We start from the raw sequence: 17,371 nt of genomic DNA, 5'->3' as shown, positions 1-17,371 counted from the left end.
GGCAACATCCATGGGAATTCAGAACAACTATTTGAGTATTTAGATTTAGAAATGCCTTGTCAGCAAATGCGAGATAAATTTGGATTTTTAAAGAGAATTTCCATAATTATAAGCTTTCACTTTCCATGCTTAGTTTGCTCTTCAATAGAATTTTTTAGAAGGTCAAGCTCAAAACATTCATTGGAAAGCGGAATGTGAACCAACTTTTTATTTTATGAGGATGACCACATTACACACTCCCCCTCTTATTAGGGAGATTTCACTAGTTGTTGACAATGATGTACAGTGGTGCTTCGCTGGTGTGACATCTAGGGAAAACGACTCTGCTGCACCACCACACAAAACCAATTAGAGAACTATTTTCTGCGACAGGTCAGGAATTTACGTGGTTTCTCATGAAAAGATGTATCTTTTAATTTCTTTATTAAGATGACATCCGTGTCCCTTGAGACTTTTGGGGATGACAATCATTTGCTCCTCATGCAAGAACATACACTAACGGAAATCACATTATGGGACAAGGTTGGAAGACTCTGGTCCCTTGTTTCACATTTTCTAAAGGTGCTATTTTGCAAACTGATCATTAGGAGCACATATATTAATAGATATCTTGACAGGAATCAATTCAAACTCTAGTAAGAAGACCAAGGGAAGTGGTAGTACATATTCAACCTGTGCTGGTGTACTGTTGAGTTAAAAAACATGGTCATGGACAAATTATTTAGACATCAGAAATTCAACAAGCTTCTTAGTGTCTAAGGTTAAGAGATCAAGTATCAGCAGAAATTGATTATTTTTTTTTTAATTTTTTTTTATTTTAATAAACATATAATGTATTTTTATCCCCAGGGGTACAGGTCTGTGAATCGTCTGGTTTACACATTTCACAGCACTCATCATAGCACATACCCTCCCCAATGTCCATTTCCCCACCACCCTCTCCCATCCCCCTTCCCCCCCGCAACCCTCAGTCTGTTTCTTGAGATTGAGTCTTTTATGGTTTGTCTCCCTCCCAATCCCATCTTTTCATTTTTTCTTTTCCTACCTCCCCCCAAACCCCCCCACCTTGCATCTCCACTTCCTCATATCAAAGAGATCATATGATAGTTATATTTCTCCGATTGACTTATTTCGCTAAGCATGATACCCTCTAGTTCCATCCACGTCGTCGCAAATGGCAAGATTTCATGTCTTTTGATGGCTGCATAGTATTCCATTGTGTATATATACCACATCTTCTTTATCCATTCATCTGTTGATGGACATCTAGGCGCTTTCCACAGTTTGGCTATTGTGGACATTGCTGCTATAAACATTCGGGTGCACGTGCCCCTTCGGAGCACCACGTTTGTATCTTTAGGATATATACCCAGGAGTGCAATTGCTGGGTCGTATTTTTTGAGCAGTGAATAAAATTATTCAACTCGCACAAGTTTCTGCTTAATCAGCTTATTTTTGTATAATGTATTAAAAGGCAAAACTGAAAAATTTGCTAATTTGTTGTATCTATTCATTAGAACATAAAGTTTAATTTTCTTAAGTAAGAGTGACTTACTTTTTTTAAAGTGAAGAACAGGGTTATGTTACTATGAAGCCAAAAGCTCACTTACAATAAAAGCCCCAGCTATGGCCTTTATTTGTATTATACCAAGTATTTCATCAGCTCTAAGGTATTGGGAATATCCTCATCAAATATTTATTGTGAAGCAATCAGTGCTGACCTCTGGTCCAAATGTTGGCAATAGAGGAACTAAAGAATAATGAAGGGAAATAGACAAATGAATTAGCAATAAATTCACAATTTATTAAATGCCATGACAGAGTGATACTGAGAGTAATTGGAGCTTGGAGAAGAGGAGTCAAACATAACCAGGGTTCTAGAAGAGATGGTCAGTGAAGCTTTTGGGAGAATATGATATGTGACTACGGTCTCCAAAGATGAATCCATGTCAGTCAATTTTCCAGGATGACTCACAAAGAGAAGAACAGCACTCAGGCAGAAAAAAACAGCAAGAGGAAACACAGGCACAAAAGGGCACGGTGCGTGAGGAGGAAATTTCAAACAATTTGGTGCATTATCAGTGCATTGAGGCAGGCAGTAGCAAGAGACAAGGCTGGAGAGATAGGAGGAGCCCAGATCTTGGGGAGCCTTGTGGAGATTATACTATGATTGTTCTAAGATGTATGATTTTTTTTTTTTCCATTTCAATTTTTCTGAAATCAGAGTGTTGGGAGAGACTTGCCAGGCAAAGGAGTAAGTTGTGAGGAAAGGGATACTGCCTGTTCATGAGAAAACTCAGCCATGATGACAATGTCATCCAGTTGGATCATTGTTTTTTCTCTCCATTACATTAAAATGGCGGTGCTGAAATGAAGTCGCGCTATGAACTACAGGTTGGTTCCGACACTCAACAAAGTAATTACAGTGAGAAGATATTACCTAAACTCTTTAGGAATAAAACATTAAATGCCAAGGCTGGTTAGAGGAAGATAGTTGAGCAAAGAAAGGGGCATAAGTAAAGATGACCTAGATAAGGAATTCTCAGAGTCAGTGAAAGACCCAGAAGGTACAGCACCAATAGAATGAAGGAATAGGGTGTTTTAAGGAGGAATGAGGGATCTGCATTGCCAAACCAAGTAGAGAGATCTAGTCAGGTGAAGGTCCACTAATGGCCTCAGCAAGGCAGACAGCTGGTTCCAGGTAGGAGGTCTCTAGGAGATAAGAAAGTATAGGCAGCAAATGTAGGAAACTCTCTTGAAAAATCGGGATGCAAAGGAGAAAAAAAAAAAAAAGAAATGAAAGGTAACTAGAAGGAGAATATAGGAAAAACATGGTTTTAAGCTATAGATAAAGACCCAAAATAAAGAAAAAAAGCAAAGATATATGTGTGGGAGGAATTAATAATGAACACCAGCCCTGCGGAGGCAGGAATTAAGGGTTATGTGGACGGGTAATAGATTTTCTTAAACATTCTTTCAAATTAGAGAAGAGGTAGTGAAGATAGTTGTGAGACACAGGGATATCCGGTAGATATGTGAGGGTCTGAGTGAGATCATACCTGATGCCTTCATTTTTCTTGAGAAGGAAAGGAAGGAGAGTGAACTGTTTTGCCAAAGACCAGTGAGAGATGGGGACCTGGAACACAACCCTTCCTGCCCCCCGACCCGCATGCTCAGCCAGAAGTCAGAAGGCAACGAAGTGCAGTTAATGATGGCCACAGTAAATTCTTTTTATCTCTCCACATGTGCTCCTTTGCAATGGGACTCTCCAGTATTTCTCAGTAAGTGGTGGAGTGTATTTCCCTACCCTTGAATTGGGGCAGGCCTGTGATGGCTCTGACTAATAAAATGTCGTGTAAGAGAGGTTTTGTAAGAGCTCAGCTTAGGCCTCAGGGGACTTTGCAACTTTTCCTCTCACTCACCCATAACACTAGCTGCCATGTGAAGACATCTTGAGAAAGAAACATCATGTGTAAGTGACTCAGGCAAGACCGGGTGCTTTAAGGCATTAGGTTTGGGGAGGTTTGTTATGCAACAACAGATAGCTGATACAGCTGAGCAACATGGGCTTTAAAGTGAAGAACATTCCAAATTTTCCTTTCAGCCCTATGATATTGGAAGGTTTAGTGATCTTGCTGCAGTTTTCTTTTTTCTTTTGTAAGCATCTTATTGAAGTTAGAAGCATAAGAAAGTTTTTAAAATTAAAAATACATTCTACAGCAGTGGTTGCTAGGGGTTCATTTTGGGGGGGAAATGGCATGAATATGCGGAACACAGATGACTGTTAGGGCAGTTAAACTATTCTCTATGATACTGAATAATATCCATCGAATGATGGATCCATGACACGCATTTGTCAAAACTCAAAGAACTATACAACACAAAGAATGGACCCTAATGTAAATCGAAGACTTTTTTTTTTTTTTTTAAAGATTTTATTTGTTTATTTGACAGACAGAGAGAGAAAGACAGACATCACAAGTAGGCAGAGAGGCAGGCAGAGAGAGGGGAAGCAGGCTCCCCGCTGAGTAGAGAGTCCGATGCGGGGCTCGATCCCGGGACCCTGAGATCATGACCTGAGCTGAAGGCAGAGGCTTAACCCACTGAGCCACCCACACCCCCAAAGACTTTTAATAATGTATCAACGCTGGCTCATCAACTGCAATAGAGTATGGGATATAATAAGGAAAATTCTGATCAAGGGAAACAGGATATATGAGAAATCTCAGATCTGATCAATTTTCTTTAAACCCAAAACTGTTCTACAAAATGAAGTCTGTTAATACGTTCTAGTCTTTTTTTTTTTTTTTTTTTCCTCTTAATCATTCTTGAAATCAGACCAAGTCAAACCAAACCAAATCACTGGTGATGGCAGGAGAGTAGGGTTCCCTAGGTACCCTCAAGATTTTATAATTCATCTTCTACTGTGAAAACCAGTGTATTCTAAAACATTGTTTTCTTTTATATTAGTCTACATACAAAACAATAACATAAATATTCCATATTTTGCCTACAGAGAAATGTAAGAACTTGGGGTGCCTGGGTGGCTCAGTTGCTAAGCATCTGCCTTCAGCTCAGGTAATGATCCTGGAGTCCTGGGATCAAGTCCCACACTGGGCTCCCTGCTCAGCGGGAAGCCTGCTTCTCCATCTCCCACCCCCATGCTTGTATTTCCTCTCTTGTTGTCTCTCCATCTGTCAAATCAATCAATCAATCAAACTTCAAGAAAGAAAAAAAGAAAGGAAGGAAGGAAGGAAGGAAGGAAGGAAGGAATGTAACAACTTAAGGAACAATTGAGAACTTATGATTTATGGAAGGTACTTATAGAAGTGTTGTTTACCTCCAAGGAGAACAGTGAAAGTGTCACCATGTTGCTTTTGAAGAGTTTTCATGAAACCTAAAGGATCCTTTTGTAATTTCAGGGCCTCTCCAAGGTAAGGAAGCCAGCCTTTTATTAGTGGAGGCTCACCAGGTCTCCTGTAAGAAAAATAAATAAACAAGAAAAAATTAAATCCTTATTTTAACACATATGGGTTATTATTCCAGCTTAGAAGTGAATGGATGAATTACACAACTTTTTCAATTATTTTATTTAATGATTATTATATAATCATAGACATGAATTTATTGAGCCCCACCAGTATGTGTGACTATGGGGTAGACAATTCAATTCACAGCTTCTGGTGAGCAGCGTTTTTGAGAAATTGTGTCTTCTAAGACCCAAATGGCTGGCTGAAATGACAGCTACACTCAGTAAACATTTTATGTATGAGAGCTCTTGCTGAGTGCTAGATGTCAGGTAGTTTACTTGCCAAAGTAAAACTCCTTATTATCAGATGTCACTTTAGACTGGAATGATATAATTAGAAGAGGAGCAGTTAATGATTTTGAAAATCTTTTCTTCTGTGGAGAACAATAAAAACCTGAACATTATTTCCATGAAGTACATCTTATTGTGTTATTGCATACAGTTTTTATCCAAACTACAAAGAATAGGAATATTTGTTAAATTTTACAAGACAACATATGAAACATTTTCAATGAAACACTGAAATACTGTGACTTAAAAAAATAAGTTTCTTTTTTTACTTATAATCTTAGCAAAATTGGACTTCAAAATTTCTTCTTCATTTATTTGGTGAGCTCAATCTGATTTAAAGTTAAAAAAAAAAAAAAAACCCAAAGCCATTTTATCCTAGAAGGGATTAAAACAAATATTCAAGAGAATTCTGACAATTCTCTATCCCATCTGTGAAGATGACTTACACTACAGGCAGTACAACCCATTTTGATTAATCACAAGATATTACTAGCTCAAGACCTAATCAAAGATCAAGATTATGGTCATACACAACATGGACTTTTATGTGGTTAGATTAACCCTATCAAAAGCTTTTATTTTCCCACAACCCAACATGGTAGAATTAAACTTAAAAAAATAAACAACAGATCTTTCAGGGGAAAACACAAAATAAAACCAAGGTATGATAGAGACAAAGGAAAAAGGTATCAAAACTCTCCTTTCTGTTTTTATTTTTATTTTATTTTTTTTTAAAGATTTTATTTATTTATTTGACAGAGAGAGATCACAAGTAGGCAGAGAGGCAGGCAGAGAGAGAGGAGGAAGCAGGCTCCCTGCTGAGCAGAGAGCCCGATGTGGGGCTCGATCCCAGGACCCTGGAATCATGACCGGAGCCGAAAGCAGAGGCTTTAACCCACTGAGCCACCCAGGCGCCCCATCCTTTCTGTTTTTAGAAGACAGTTGATTTTTATACTAATTTACAAAATTAGTATAATTTTGTAATTATATAACAACACAAAATGTGTGTTGTTATTCAAATATATGTACTTAGAAATAGGGAGACAAGAAATATCATATAAAAATGTGTATCTTCTGCTTCTTCCCCTTCCCTGTTATTTTCTTAAATGCCAGCTTTACCAATGGAGACCTGCTTTTTTGAGAAAGATAAAAGTGTACCAAAAAGTACAGTAACAGTTAATTCTATATCCAAAGATTAAACAAAAGATAACATATATGATAAAAGAGTAGGATCTCTAAGTCAGAAATTGCCATAGACGCAGGCTCTCAATCAATGGCTTTCAAAATTTGCAAGTGATCTTGGTTCACAAAATTTCCTTTCAAAATATTCTCTTACTTGGCCTGTTTTTACCCCGTTTTGTTTAATGTTGCTTGGGTGTTGCATTGTGACAAAGATTTTGAAAGGCTTTTTGTCATATCATAATTTAATGCAACTAATTTTATTCTCTATGCTCTGTCATTTGGTCAAAATCTGTATTCTTCATGGATTTCCATGGGGGGAAAGGATGGAACTTAGAAATCCAGGGGAATATTAAGTTAATGTTCAGAGTTAGGGAAACATATTAGGAAGCCATTTTAATGCCACAAAGATGAGAGGGTCATCATTTCTTACAGCTGTGTTCATTTTGGCAGCAAGGAGCTTAAAACCATGAAACACAATGTCGCAAGTGTTTATTTATAGGGGAAAAAAAAAAACATAGTGCTAGTTCAACTTATACAGGCCATAGAAATCTGTCTTCATCAGTATATTTGTAAAAACTACTTAGAGAGGAAAGACATCACTATAATGATTCAGAAAGACCTCTTGGCACAATGCAAATACTGTTACTTGTCTCTCTCATGCTCTGTGACTTTGAAAATGAAATGTCTACTACCCACTGCTGCGTGAGAGGATGGGATACCTAATGTTTATTGGGGATGGTCAAGTCCCAGACTTAAAAAGAACAGGTTCTGAAGCAATGGTGGGTAACTAAAAAACAAAGAAAAACAAAAACAAAAAAACACCCCAGAAACAAAAAACAAAAATTGTGGTCTACATTCCTCTCAATGCCACTCTAACAGTACATACTTTCTCAAATATTCTCTTTACTATTTAAGACGCTAGAAGGACACATCTTGTAAGTTATACAAATTAGAGCTTATGAAGTTTCTCAATGATTAAACCCAGTTCTATGCATAAACAACTATCACCACTTGCAATTTCTTCCATACAAATAGTGGGATACACCTTGACATTATGAAAAATGTCAAATATGGTCCAAATTTATCTGGAAGCAAATAATGAAGAAGAACTGAAATACACCAACTCTACATCTCATTGGTGAATTTTATCAAACATTTAAGGAAGAAATATTACTAATTCATTCTAATCTCTTCCAGAAAATAGAATCAGAGAAAACACTTCCTAACTCATTCTATGAGGCCAGCATTAACCTAATACTAAAGTAGACAAAAACATCACAAAAAAGGAAAATTATAGATCAATAAATGTCACACAGATGTGAAAACGCTCAAAAAAAATAACAGTAACTTGAACTCAACAGTGTATAGAAAGAATTATACATTAGAAGAAAGTGAAATTTACTCTCGGTATATAAGTCTGCTTCAACATTCAAAAATCAATTAATGTAATAACTGTAATCCACTACCTCAAAGGGATAAAGAAGAAAAAACATCTTATCATATCAATAGATACAGAAATATCATTTGACAAAATCTAACACCTATTTATGATAAAACTCTGAGCAAACTAGGATTAGAGGAAACTTCCTCAACTGAATAAAAAACATCTACAAAAAACTTTAATGCTAACATCATACTCGATTGTGAAAAACTACTTTTCTGCTAAGATCTGAAACAAGGCAAAGATGCCCCTCTCACCACTCCTATTGAACATTATACTGTAAGTCTTAGTTAATGCAATAAGACAAGAAAAGGAAATAAAATGTACACAGATTGAGAAGAACTAAAACTGTTCTTGTTGCAGATGACATGATTGTCTATACAGGAAACTTCAAAGTTCAACAACAACAACAACAAAGAACTGTTCTGCAACTCCAAAAGCAATTATAGCAAGGTAGCAGAATACAAGGCTAATACACAAAAGTAAATTGCTTTCCTATTTTCCAGCAATGAATAGTGGAATTTGAAATTTAAAAAGACAAGACCACTTAGATTGGCACCCATAAAAATGAAATACTTTGGTATACAAAATATGTACAAAATCGGCATAAGAAAAATTATAAAGCTGTGATGAAAGAAATAAAATAAAATTTAAATTAATGAGAGATATCCCATGCATATCAGTAGGGAGACTCAATATTGTCAGAATGTCAGTTCTTCTCAACTCATTTTATAGATTCAATGCCATCCTGCTCAGAACTCCAGAAAGTTATTCTGTGGACACTGACAAACTGATTTGAAAGCATATATGGGAAGGGAAAGGACCCAGAATAGCCAATATGATATTGAAGGAGAAGAACAAAGTGGTAAGACTGACACTACTCAATTTCAATACTTTATAGCAACAGTAAACAAGACAGTGTGGTACTGGTGAAAGAATAAACAAATAGGTCAGTGGAACAGAAGAGAATGTCCAAAGTAGACCAACACAAATACAGTCAACTGATATTTGACAAAGGAGCAAAGTAATTCAATAGAGAAAGAATAGTCTTTTCAACAAATGGTGGTAGAACAACTGGGCATCCTCTTGCAAAAATACAAATATAGACACAATTCTTATACCTTTCACAATAATTAACTCAAAATAGATCAGAGACCTAATTGTAAAATGCCAAACTATAAAACTCCTAGCAGATAACATAAGAAAAATCTAGATGACCGTGGGGCTGGCAATGACTTTTTAGATTCAATTTCAAAAGCACAACCCAAGAAAGAAAAAAATTAAAACTTAAAAATTATGTTCTGCAAAATACACTGTTAAGAGAATAAAACCCCATGCCTCAGACTGGGAGAGAAATCTTTGCAGTACACATACCTGATAAAGGACTAATAACCAACATATAAAAAGAACTCTTAAAACCCAACAATGAAAAAAATAACAATTAAAAATGGGCAAAAGATCTGAACAGACACCTAACCAGGGTAGACATACAGATGGCAAATAAACATATGAAAAAATACCCCACAACACATATTCTCAGGGAATCACAAATTAAAACAACGAGCTACCACAACACACCTATGAGAATGACCAAACTCAAAATATTGACTGCCCCAAATGCTGACAAAAATGTGGAACAACAGAAACTCTCATTGTTGGTGGGAATGCAAAATGGTACAGCTACTTTGGAAGACAGTTTGGCAGTTTCTTATAAAACTAAACATACTCTTACCATATGACCCAGCAACTGTGATCCTTGGTGTTTACCCAAATGAGTTGAAAACTTGTGTCCACACAAAAACCTGCACACAAATGTTTATAGTAACTTTATTCAGAATTGCCAAAACTTGGGAACAATCAAGATATCCTTCAATTGGCAAATGGATAAACAAACTGTGGTAAATCTGGTTGGTAGAATATTATTCAGTGATAAAAAGAAATGCACTATCATGCCACAAAAAGACATGGAAGAACCTTAACCACATATTGCAAAGTGAAAGAAGCCAATCTGAAAAGGCTATGCACTGTATAATTACAACTATATGACATTCTGGAAAAGCCCAAACTATGGAAATTATTAAAAGATCAGTAGCTGCCAGGGGTTTGGGTGAGAGAGGGATGAGTAGGTGTAGCACATGGGATTTTTAGGACAGTGAAACTATTTTGTATGTTACTATAATGATGCATCTATGTCACTATACATTTGTCAAAACCCACATAATGTACAACACAAAAATGATCCCTGATGTAAAAACTAAGATTTTAGTTAGTATTAATGCATTAATGTTGGCTCAACATGAGATCCTATGATCTCATAAGGAGCCATTGTTAATGAATCCCAAGCATCTATTTAAGACCTTGGCAGGGTTGAGGATTTTGTACCTTTTAGCTCAGGAGGCTGGTTTTCAATGACCTGGGATTTGACCAAAGTTCATTTCTTCCGTGGCACTGTAGGGTTTTTAGTCTATTTTGTGTATTTTTTTTTCATTTTAAAGAAAAAGTGAAAAAATTTAATAATAAAAGAAACTGTTGTTAATATTTTTCTTTATTCTTTTTTTGTGCATTTTAAAAATTTAGTTTGCTAATGTTTTGTTTGCCTTTATTTTTGTCTGGCACTATGTAAATTCCATCATAAAGATCTGTTTTTCAAGTTGGCCTTGAAAGTGATTTTCTTTTGAAGGAAACTGGATCAAGTTTGTCTCCAGCTTTTCCCAGTTTCAAGCTGATGTTGGGACATGCTGCCTCCTGAGTGAGAACAACAGGCTGCCAGGCCTCTTGGCCATCTCTGCTGAGGAAGAGACTCTATTGGCAACTACCATTGGCAAGGATATATTTGCCAAGGTGAGATTGGCCCAACACATCTTGATTGGGAAAGTGATGGTTATGACAACCATTAAGGAGTTCATACCATTAACTACCTTATAAAGTCCAAATAATGAAGGCCTTGGGTCACCCAAACAATTGTGAAGTTATTTGAAGTGATGGAGACAGGAAAAGTCTACCCTGTCATGGAGTATGTTAGTGGGGAAGAGCTATTCAATTACCCAGTGGATCATCACAGCAGAAAAGAGAAAGAGGCACCAGGCAAGTTCTGCCAGAGAGTGTCTGCTGCTCAGTATTACCACCAAAAGTGTACTTTCTATAGACCTAAACACAGAAAACCAACTATTGGAAATTGAAATCAACATCAAGGTCGCAAACTTTGGCTAGAGTAATGAGTTCCTCTCTGGCAATAAGTTGGATACCTTGAGTGGTAGTTTTCTTATCATGCCTTGAAACTCTTTCCAGGGACAGAAGTACAATTCACGGAATATGTATGGAGCCTAAGAGTCACCTTAAATACTCTGGTCAGCAGATCCCTGCCTTTTGATGGACAGCTTAAAGGATCAGGGAAAACAGTACTGAGCAAAATATACCATATTCACTTCTACTTGTCCATAGTGCGAAAACCTGCTCAAGACATTTCTTATCCTCAATCTCACCAAGAGGCATGTTAGAGCAGATCATGAAAATTCCACAGATGAATGTGGCTCTTGAAGATGAGTAACTAAAACCTTACATGGAGTCACTTCTTGAGTAAAAAGACCCTGGTGGACTGAGTTAATGGTGCCCACTGGCTTCCCAATGTGAAGATGTTGGGTAGAAGCAATGACCTGATGTGAGGCTGTGAGATTGTCTGTCTTGACTCCTTTTCCATAGACAGAGACACCATAGACCACCATATGGCACTCACAGAGTCAGTCAATACTTAGTTTTCAGAGAGCTTTGTTCACAGTGTATCTTTAAGTGAATAAAGCAGTTAAGTAACCATAGGCACAATAGCATAATATTGTCTTCCTAAAAATATATATATGGGAGGTAATATAAACACAGAGAGAAATGTCTGGTATACCTTAAGATGTCAATGGTCATTATTCTTGGTGGTGAGATTACAGGGGATTGGTAACTGGTATCTTCTAATTTGCACGGCACAAACACACTTTTTTTTTAAGACTATTTGTCATTTATTTGGTAGAATGTCCCTCAGTTTTCTCATGATCAGATCAAGGTGGTAATAGTTTGGGGAAGAATCTCACAGAAGCAATGTGAGATGCTCAGTATATTGTTTTTTAAATGAAAAAAAATGCCTTTTTTTCATTAAAAAATGTTTCATAAAAAATGTTTTTTAAATGGAAAAAAAATGCTATTTTCATGTTCAAATGAAAGCCCCATACAGAAGGTACTATCTTCTAAAAAGTAGTTGATGGCAAAAAAAGTACACTCCACAAATGAATCGAAGACTGATTCTAAAAATGAGCTCTACATTCCTAATTGAGTGAGTAGAGAAACAGCCTGAGATCAACCATAAGGACAAGCAACACCCCCCCTACCCACACTTCAAAATACAGAGCAGACACTGGGGTCAGACTCTGTAACTGCACAAAATATGGACACGCAGCGCCACCTGGGATACCCTGTTACTTGCACCAGGGGCCAGGTGACATACTAATGAGGCAGGCAGAGTTGATTTCTGTGACAGCCAGGAAGGGGAGGAGTTCTCTTTACAAATGGGGTTGCAACTAGTGGACTGTGACAACTGGGTTCCCTGATCATCTCTTCACGCTTGCACTCAGACAAAGAAACTTTGCGGCCCAGAGCACACTGCCCTCATCTCCTCACAAAACCCCAGGGCATCTCATGCCTCCAGTTAGGGAGTGGGTTAATTTTTTCTCCTTGTATATGATAAAGTGTATATTCTTTAGGACTCCTGATTCGCATGTCGAACATACATGATCTTCTTAATATTTGTTTACTGCAAGAATCAGAACTACTGTAATCTCTTCCCAGGATGAACATTAATCCAACCCTGTCTAGAAAAATTATATAATTCATTACCATAAGTAATCTCTATTGTACCCTGTGCTTAACCTTCACTTTCCCCCAGTCTTATAATCTTGCAAATCCACTGGTGCTGTGTGATTGGCATCTGGTGTTCATACAACCTCTGCCTCATAGAGAATAAATAAAAAATCCCTAGATAAAAATGCCACTTTTCAGTGATCCAACCCTCTGCTCTTTGGTAACTTTTGTACCACTTTAGAAAGTTCTGTTAACTTCGCAGTTCATAAATAAAGCCTTTACTTTTGAAATGTTTTTGGCTCTATCAGGATGGCAATTGACTTATAACTTGATTTAATTTTCCTGGTAGCAAAGATATCACTGTTCAAGCACTTTTGATCTAAGCATTAAATGTAATGGCAATGTAAAAGCAAGCAATGCTGAATGTTCACAAATTTCTCCATTATTGACATGGAATCATAGCAAAACCAATATGAACATGGCTACGTCTTCACACCCTGAGAGTAACTTTTCAAGCCATATTTCAGTTGAACCTTTAGCTATCAGTTCATCTATGTGACTGAGTGATCCGAACAAAGCTTTGTCTGTGGAATGTGCCTTGTAAACTCAATTCCATTAGCAGATTTATACTAATGCCTTGATCAAGTGAGTGATTTGTAAGGGCTTCTTTGGATAAGAAGCCAAACCACATCCATGTAGGATTTCACTCAGAGAAGTCTATGATTGAGTTTTTTTTTTTAAATCTGGGAGGAATGCCCCGGTTGGCACCAGTGAAATAATGTCAAGACATATTTAAAAACAACAACAACAACTACCATTTAGAACTTAACTGAGTCTCAAACACCCCACAATGACTGCACACTCGAAGATATTTCTTTATGAACCTGACCCTGGGTTTAGCAGGGCATAGTTCAAGCCCTCATCCATTCTCATGGGCACTACTATAATAGCTTCCTGACTGATCTTGCCACACTGCGTGGCTCAGGCTACTAGCTACCACCAGTTTGATGACTTTGGCCAATTTACTTAACCTACCTGTGCCTCTGGTTTCTCACCTGCAAAATGGATATACTGTTGTACTTTCTTCATGTAAAAATAAGCTGAAGCATGTAAAGAACTGAAGGCAATAACTTGCCCGTAGGAAGCACTCAGAACCTTAATAACTATTATTATTAGCATTTTAAAAAGATTTTATTTATTATTTATTTGACAGAGAGAGATCACAAGTAGGCAGAGAGGCAGGCAGAGAGAGAGAGGGAAGCAGGCTCCCTGCTGAGCAGAGAGCTTGATGAGGGACTCTATCCCAGGACCCCGAGATCATGACCTGAGCTGAAGGCAGTGGCTTAACCCACTGAGCCACCCAGGCGCCCTATTATTAGCATTATTATTGATCTCCACATCACTTCCTGAAATCACCTAAAATACAAATCTAATCGTGGCTCTCTCCTAATTTCTCTTTCCTAAAAGTTTTTGATTGAGGACCAACTTTTTAAAATATTTTTCGTTGGCTTGCGTACTTCCTTTACTTGCCTAATTTAGGTATTAGTTTAGGGCTGCAATATATGATTTGCTGGTCAGGGGGTGGGGCACCAGAACCATCTACCCTCTGGAAAAGTAACTGTAACTTCTCGGGCTCTGTATTCTCTGGGCAAATGATCTTAAAGGATGAAAAGTGGCTCAGAAGAGCACTGTATTTTAGGAGAAAGCCAGTCAAGAATGTTTAAACAGCCTAGACAATTCTGAAAGACGGAAATCGATTCATAATTGAAAGTTATTTCAACTCCTTAATTAAAATAGAAAACCATGCAACTGAATTTGTAATTTCTGAGATGATCAGTTGCTAATTTATTTTACAGATGGGATTTGATTGGACTTCATGGAAGAGATATCAATTCCATTAACTCATCATTTCTTACATTTGATTAAATTGTTTGATTTTGAAATGTTTAATCAAAAATTAGAAACCACAGTTTTGTGGAAACTGAATTATATGAGAGGGCTAAACCAGAAAGCTTTGGTAATGACAATACAGAGATCACTGCCCACATAAATGCACAGTCAAGTTATCAAGTGACATTTCAACAACCAAAGCCAATGAAGAAACAAAAGTTCCAAATTCCGAAGGATGACATTCAAATAACCAAGCCTGGTTTATTAGGGCCATAGGAAAGGCAATGTAAAGGTGCTCCAGTTTGCTGAGGTGGGAAGCTAATAAAAAGCCTGAGGACCATATGCTGCATCTGCTTCAGAATGCAAAAATGCATAACCATATTTTACGATGAGTCAGCTATTAGCATAGCAAAAGCTAATAGTATCTCTGTATTTGTAACATAGCACATGGCACTGAGAAGGGCAACGTTTTGATTTTGTCATGAATTAGAGGGCTTTCAAAAGGAAAAATACTACTCATTTCCAAAGACTAGTTCCTAAATTTGGCTTATGATTTTAGGTCACTGCACAAGAGGAGTGTATGACTACCTCAGGAAATCTGTCATCATTAATATTACAACATGGAACACAAAAGACCCAGCATCATATTTATACACAGAAATCACTAAGGTTTGCAAATTCTGGAATTAAAGATAACCTCTTGCTTATTTTAAATATAATGCTTGCAGCATCCATTGCTCATGCTACCCTCTCTTATGTGCACCCTCCCACTGTTGTGTGAAATCAATTCTCAGTATTTATACCATAATCATTATTAAAGTAGTACTCAGTTGCTTTGTTTTTCTTTGTCTTGTTTTCTGTGTACCCATCACTAATTCATATCAATCTCTTTCAGTACTCTCTAAAATCTTTCTCAATATGGTCAGACATATGGTCTTTCAATTTTCATATAGCTCCTCTCCTATCTTCCATCAATTTTTCTTTTGCTCCATTTAATGATAGACTTTCTTGACTTAATCCCTTTCACAGATTATTTTATTTTTACTCTTAAATTTCTAACTTCCCAGAGTTCTTTTGTGCTTTCTGATTACACATTATACAAATTAAATTCTGTTCTTGTTTTATGAATGAAATTTCTTCTCCTATTCCTCTAAGACTAATAAATATAATTAGGGGGAATTTTTTTTCTCTCCCCAAATTGTCTGTTTCCTCCAACTCTCCTTTTTTTTCCTGTTTGTTTTGTTATTGTTGTTGTTGTTGTTATGCATTCTCTCTTTTATGATGGAAGCTTTCCTCAGTGTCTCATGATCCTTAGCTTTCTTTCAGATCTCAAAGCAAGGCTATGCCTGTTGGTGCGGCTGATGGACTTTACCATATTGTGATTAGAAGGAGACCTCGTCATTTTAATGAGCTATCCATCTTTGCTAGTTGAATGGATGAGGCTGTAACTTTTCATGAGTTTTAATTTTGCTTTGGGGACTCCGGGAATAGAACATAATATATAACTATATGTAAATACATTTCCTGTGAAGAGTTAACATTAACCAATTTTGAATTTGTCTTAATTACAGCTTTTTGGAGATTACTGCCAAAGTCACTTGCAGTCATGTTTGTAGATAAAAACTTTAGAGATCATTTCTCTTTACAGTAGTGAGAAGAGTTGGAAGATATCACAATATGAACGTCTGGTATTAGAGGTCAGAAAAGAGGGACAGATGATGGGTTCTACAGTTATGCGAGTCTGTCGGTTAAAATTGCAGAGTGGAGTAAGGGATTTTATTATTTCACTGTTCCTAAAATTAATCCAACACTCTTTCAAGTGATATTATCTTGTTTTAGGGCTAGAGGGATTAAGGAGAACTGACAGAGGAAACTGAAGTACAGATATATTCTTTTTTCTCATGGGAGAAGTGAATGTGTGTGTGTGCGCGTGCACAGTATATTTTGAATTGTGACTTAAATAAAGTGATGTCAATGTCAGTATAACATTAATTCTTTCCATAGACTACCCTTCATATGGCAGATGTCTTAATTCTCAGTAGAGTAAAAAACATTAAAAAAGCAAGGACTCATCTCTCTTTCCTTCTAGTTCCTCAGATCCTCTTCATCCCTCCTCAGAAATATGTGAATTTTGACGGGATTCAGGCATCTAGAGGAGGTGTTTTTTCTCTCCTCTAGAAATAGGGTACAAACTAAAAAAACAGAAGCCACCATTTGATTGGTAAATAACCATTCTACCATCTTGACAGCTTACAGGTAACTACTCAAAATAGTCATTTAATAATTGGTAATGACCATTTAAAATTTATTCTGCTTCTTTCCTAGAATTAAAAATTCCATTCTGCTATTTCCAAAGGATTTCATGTAAGTATATAAGTATGTATATATACACATTATTTTATATAAGTACATAAATGCACACATATATGTATGTGTGTGTGTGTATATATATACACACATACACACACATTAATGGGTTCCTTAAAATTTAGGGACAAATAATAATATTAAAAAGTTTTATAATTCTTTAATAAGGAAACAATCCAATAAAAAATGAGCAAGAAATCTGAATAAATATTTCACCAAAGAAGATATACAAATGGCCAGTAAGCACATGAAAAGATGCTCAACAAGATACTACTACTCACTTACTAAAATGGCAAAAATCAAAAAGAATGACAGTGTTGGCAAAGATGAGG

General features: G+C 36.6%; 1 protein-coding gene across 2 annotated transcripts in view; it reads right to left on the bottom strand.

The window, feature by feature from the left end:
* Positions 1–17,371, bottom strand: part of CYP7B1 (cytochrome P450 family 7 subfamily B member 1) — a 164,980-nt gene that overhangs the window by 23,939 nt on the left and 123,670 nt on the right. Inside the window, exon 2 of one of the 2 annotated variants that reach the window (XM_080799914.1) lies at positions 4,841–4,977. In XM_080799914.1, the coding sequence (XP_080656040.1) occupies positions 4,841–4,977 (137 nt within the window). Of the gene's footprint in view, positions 1–1,555; positions 1,612–4,840; positions 4,978–17,371 lie in introns of those variants that run through there. The other variant, XM_080799915.1, reaches the window with a different exon arrangement.

Source organism: Martes martes (genome assembly GCF_963455335.1).
Source record: "Martes martes genome assembly, chromosome: 4".
Lineage (NCBI taxonomy): Eukaryota > Metazoa > Chordata > Mammalia > Carnivora > Mustelidae > Martes > Martes martes.
Note: the sequence above shows the minus strand (reverse complement) of the source record. Positions and strands in the feature narration are given on the sequence as shown.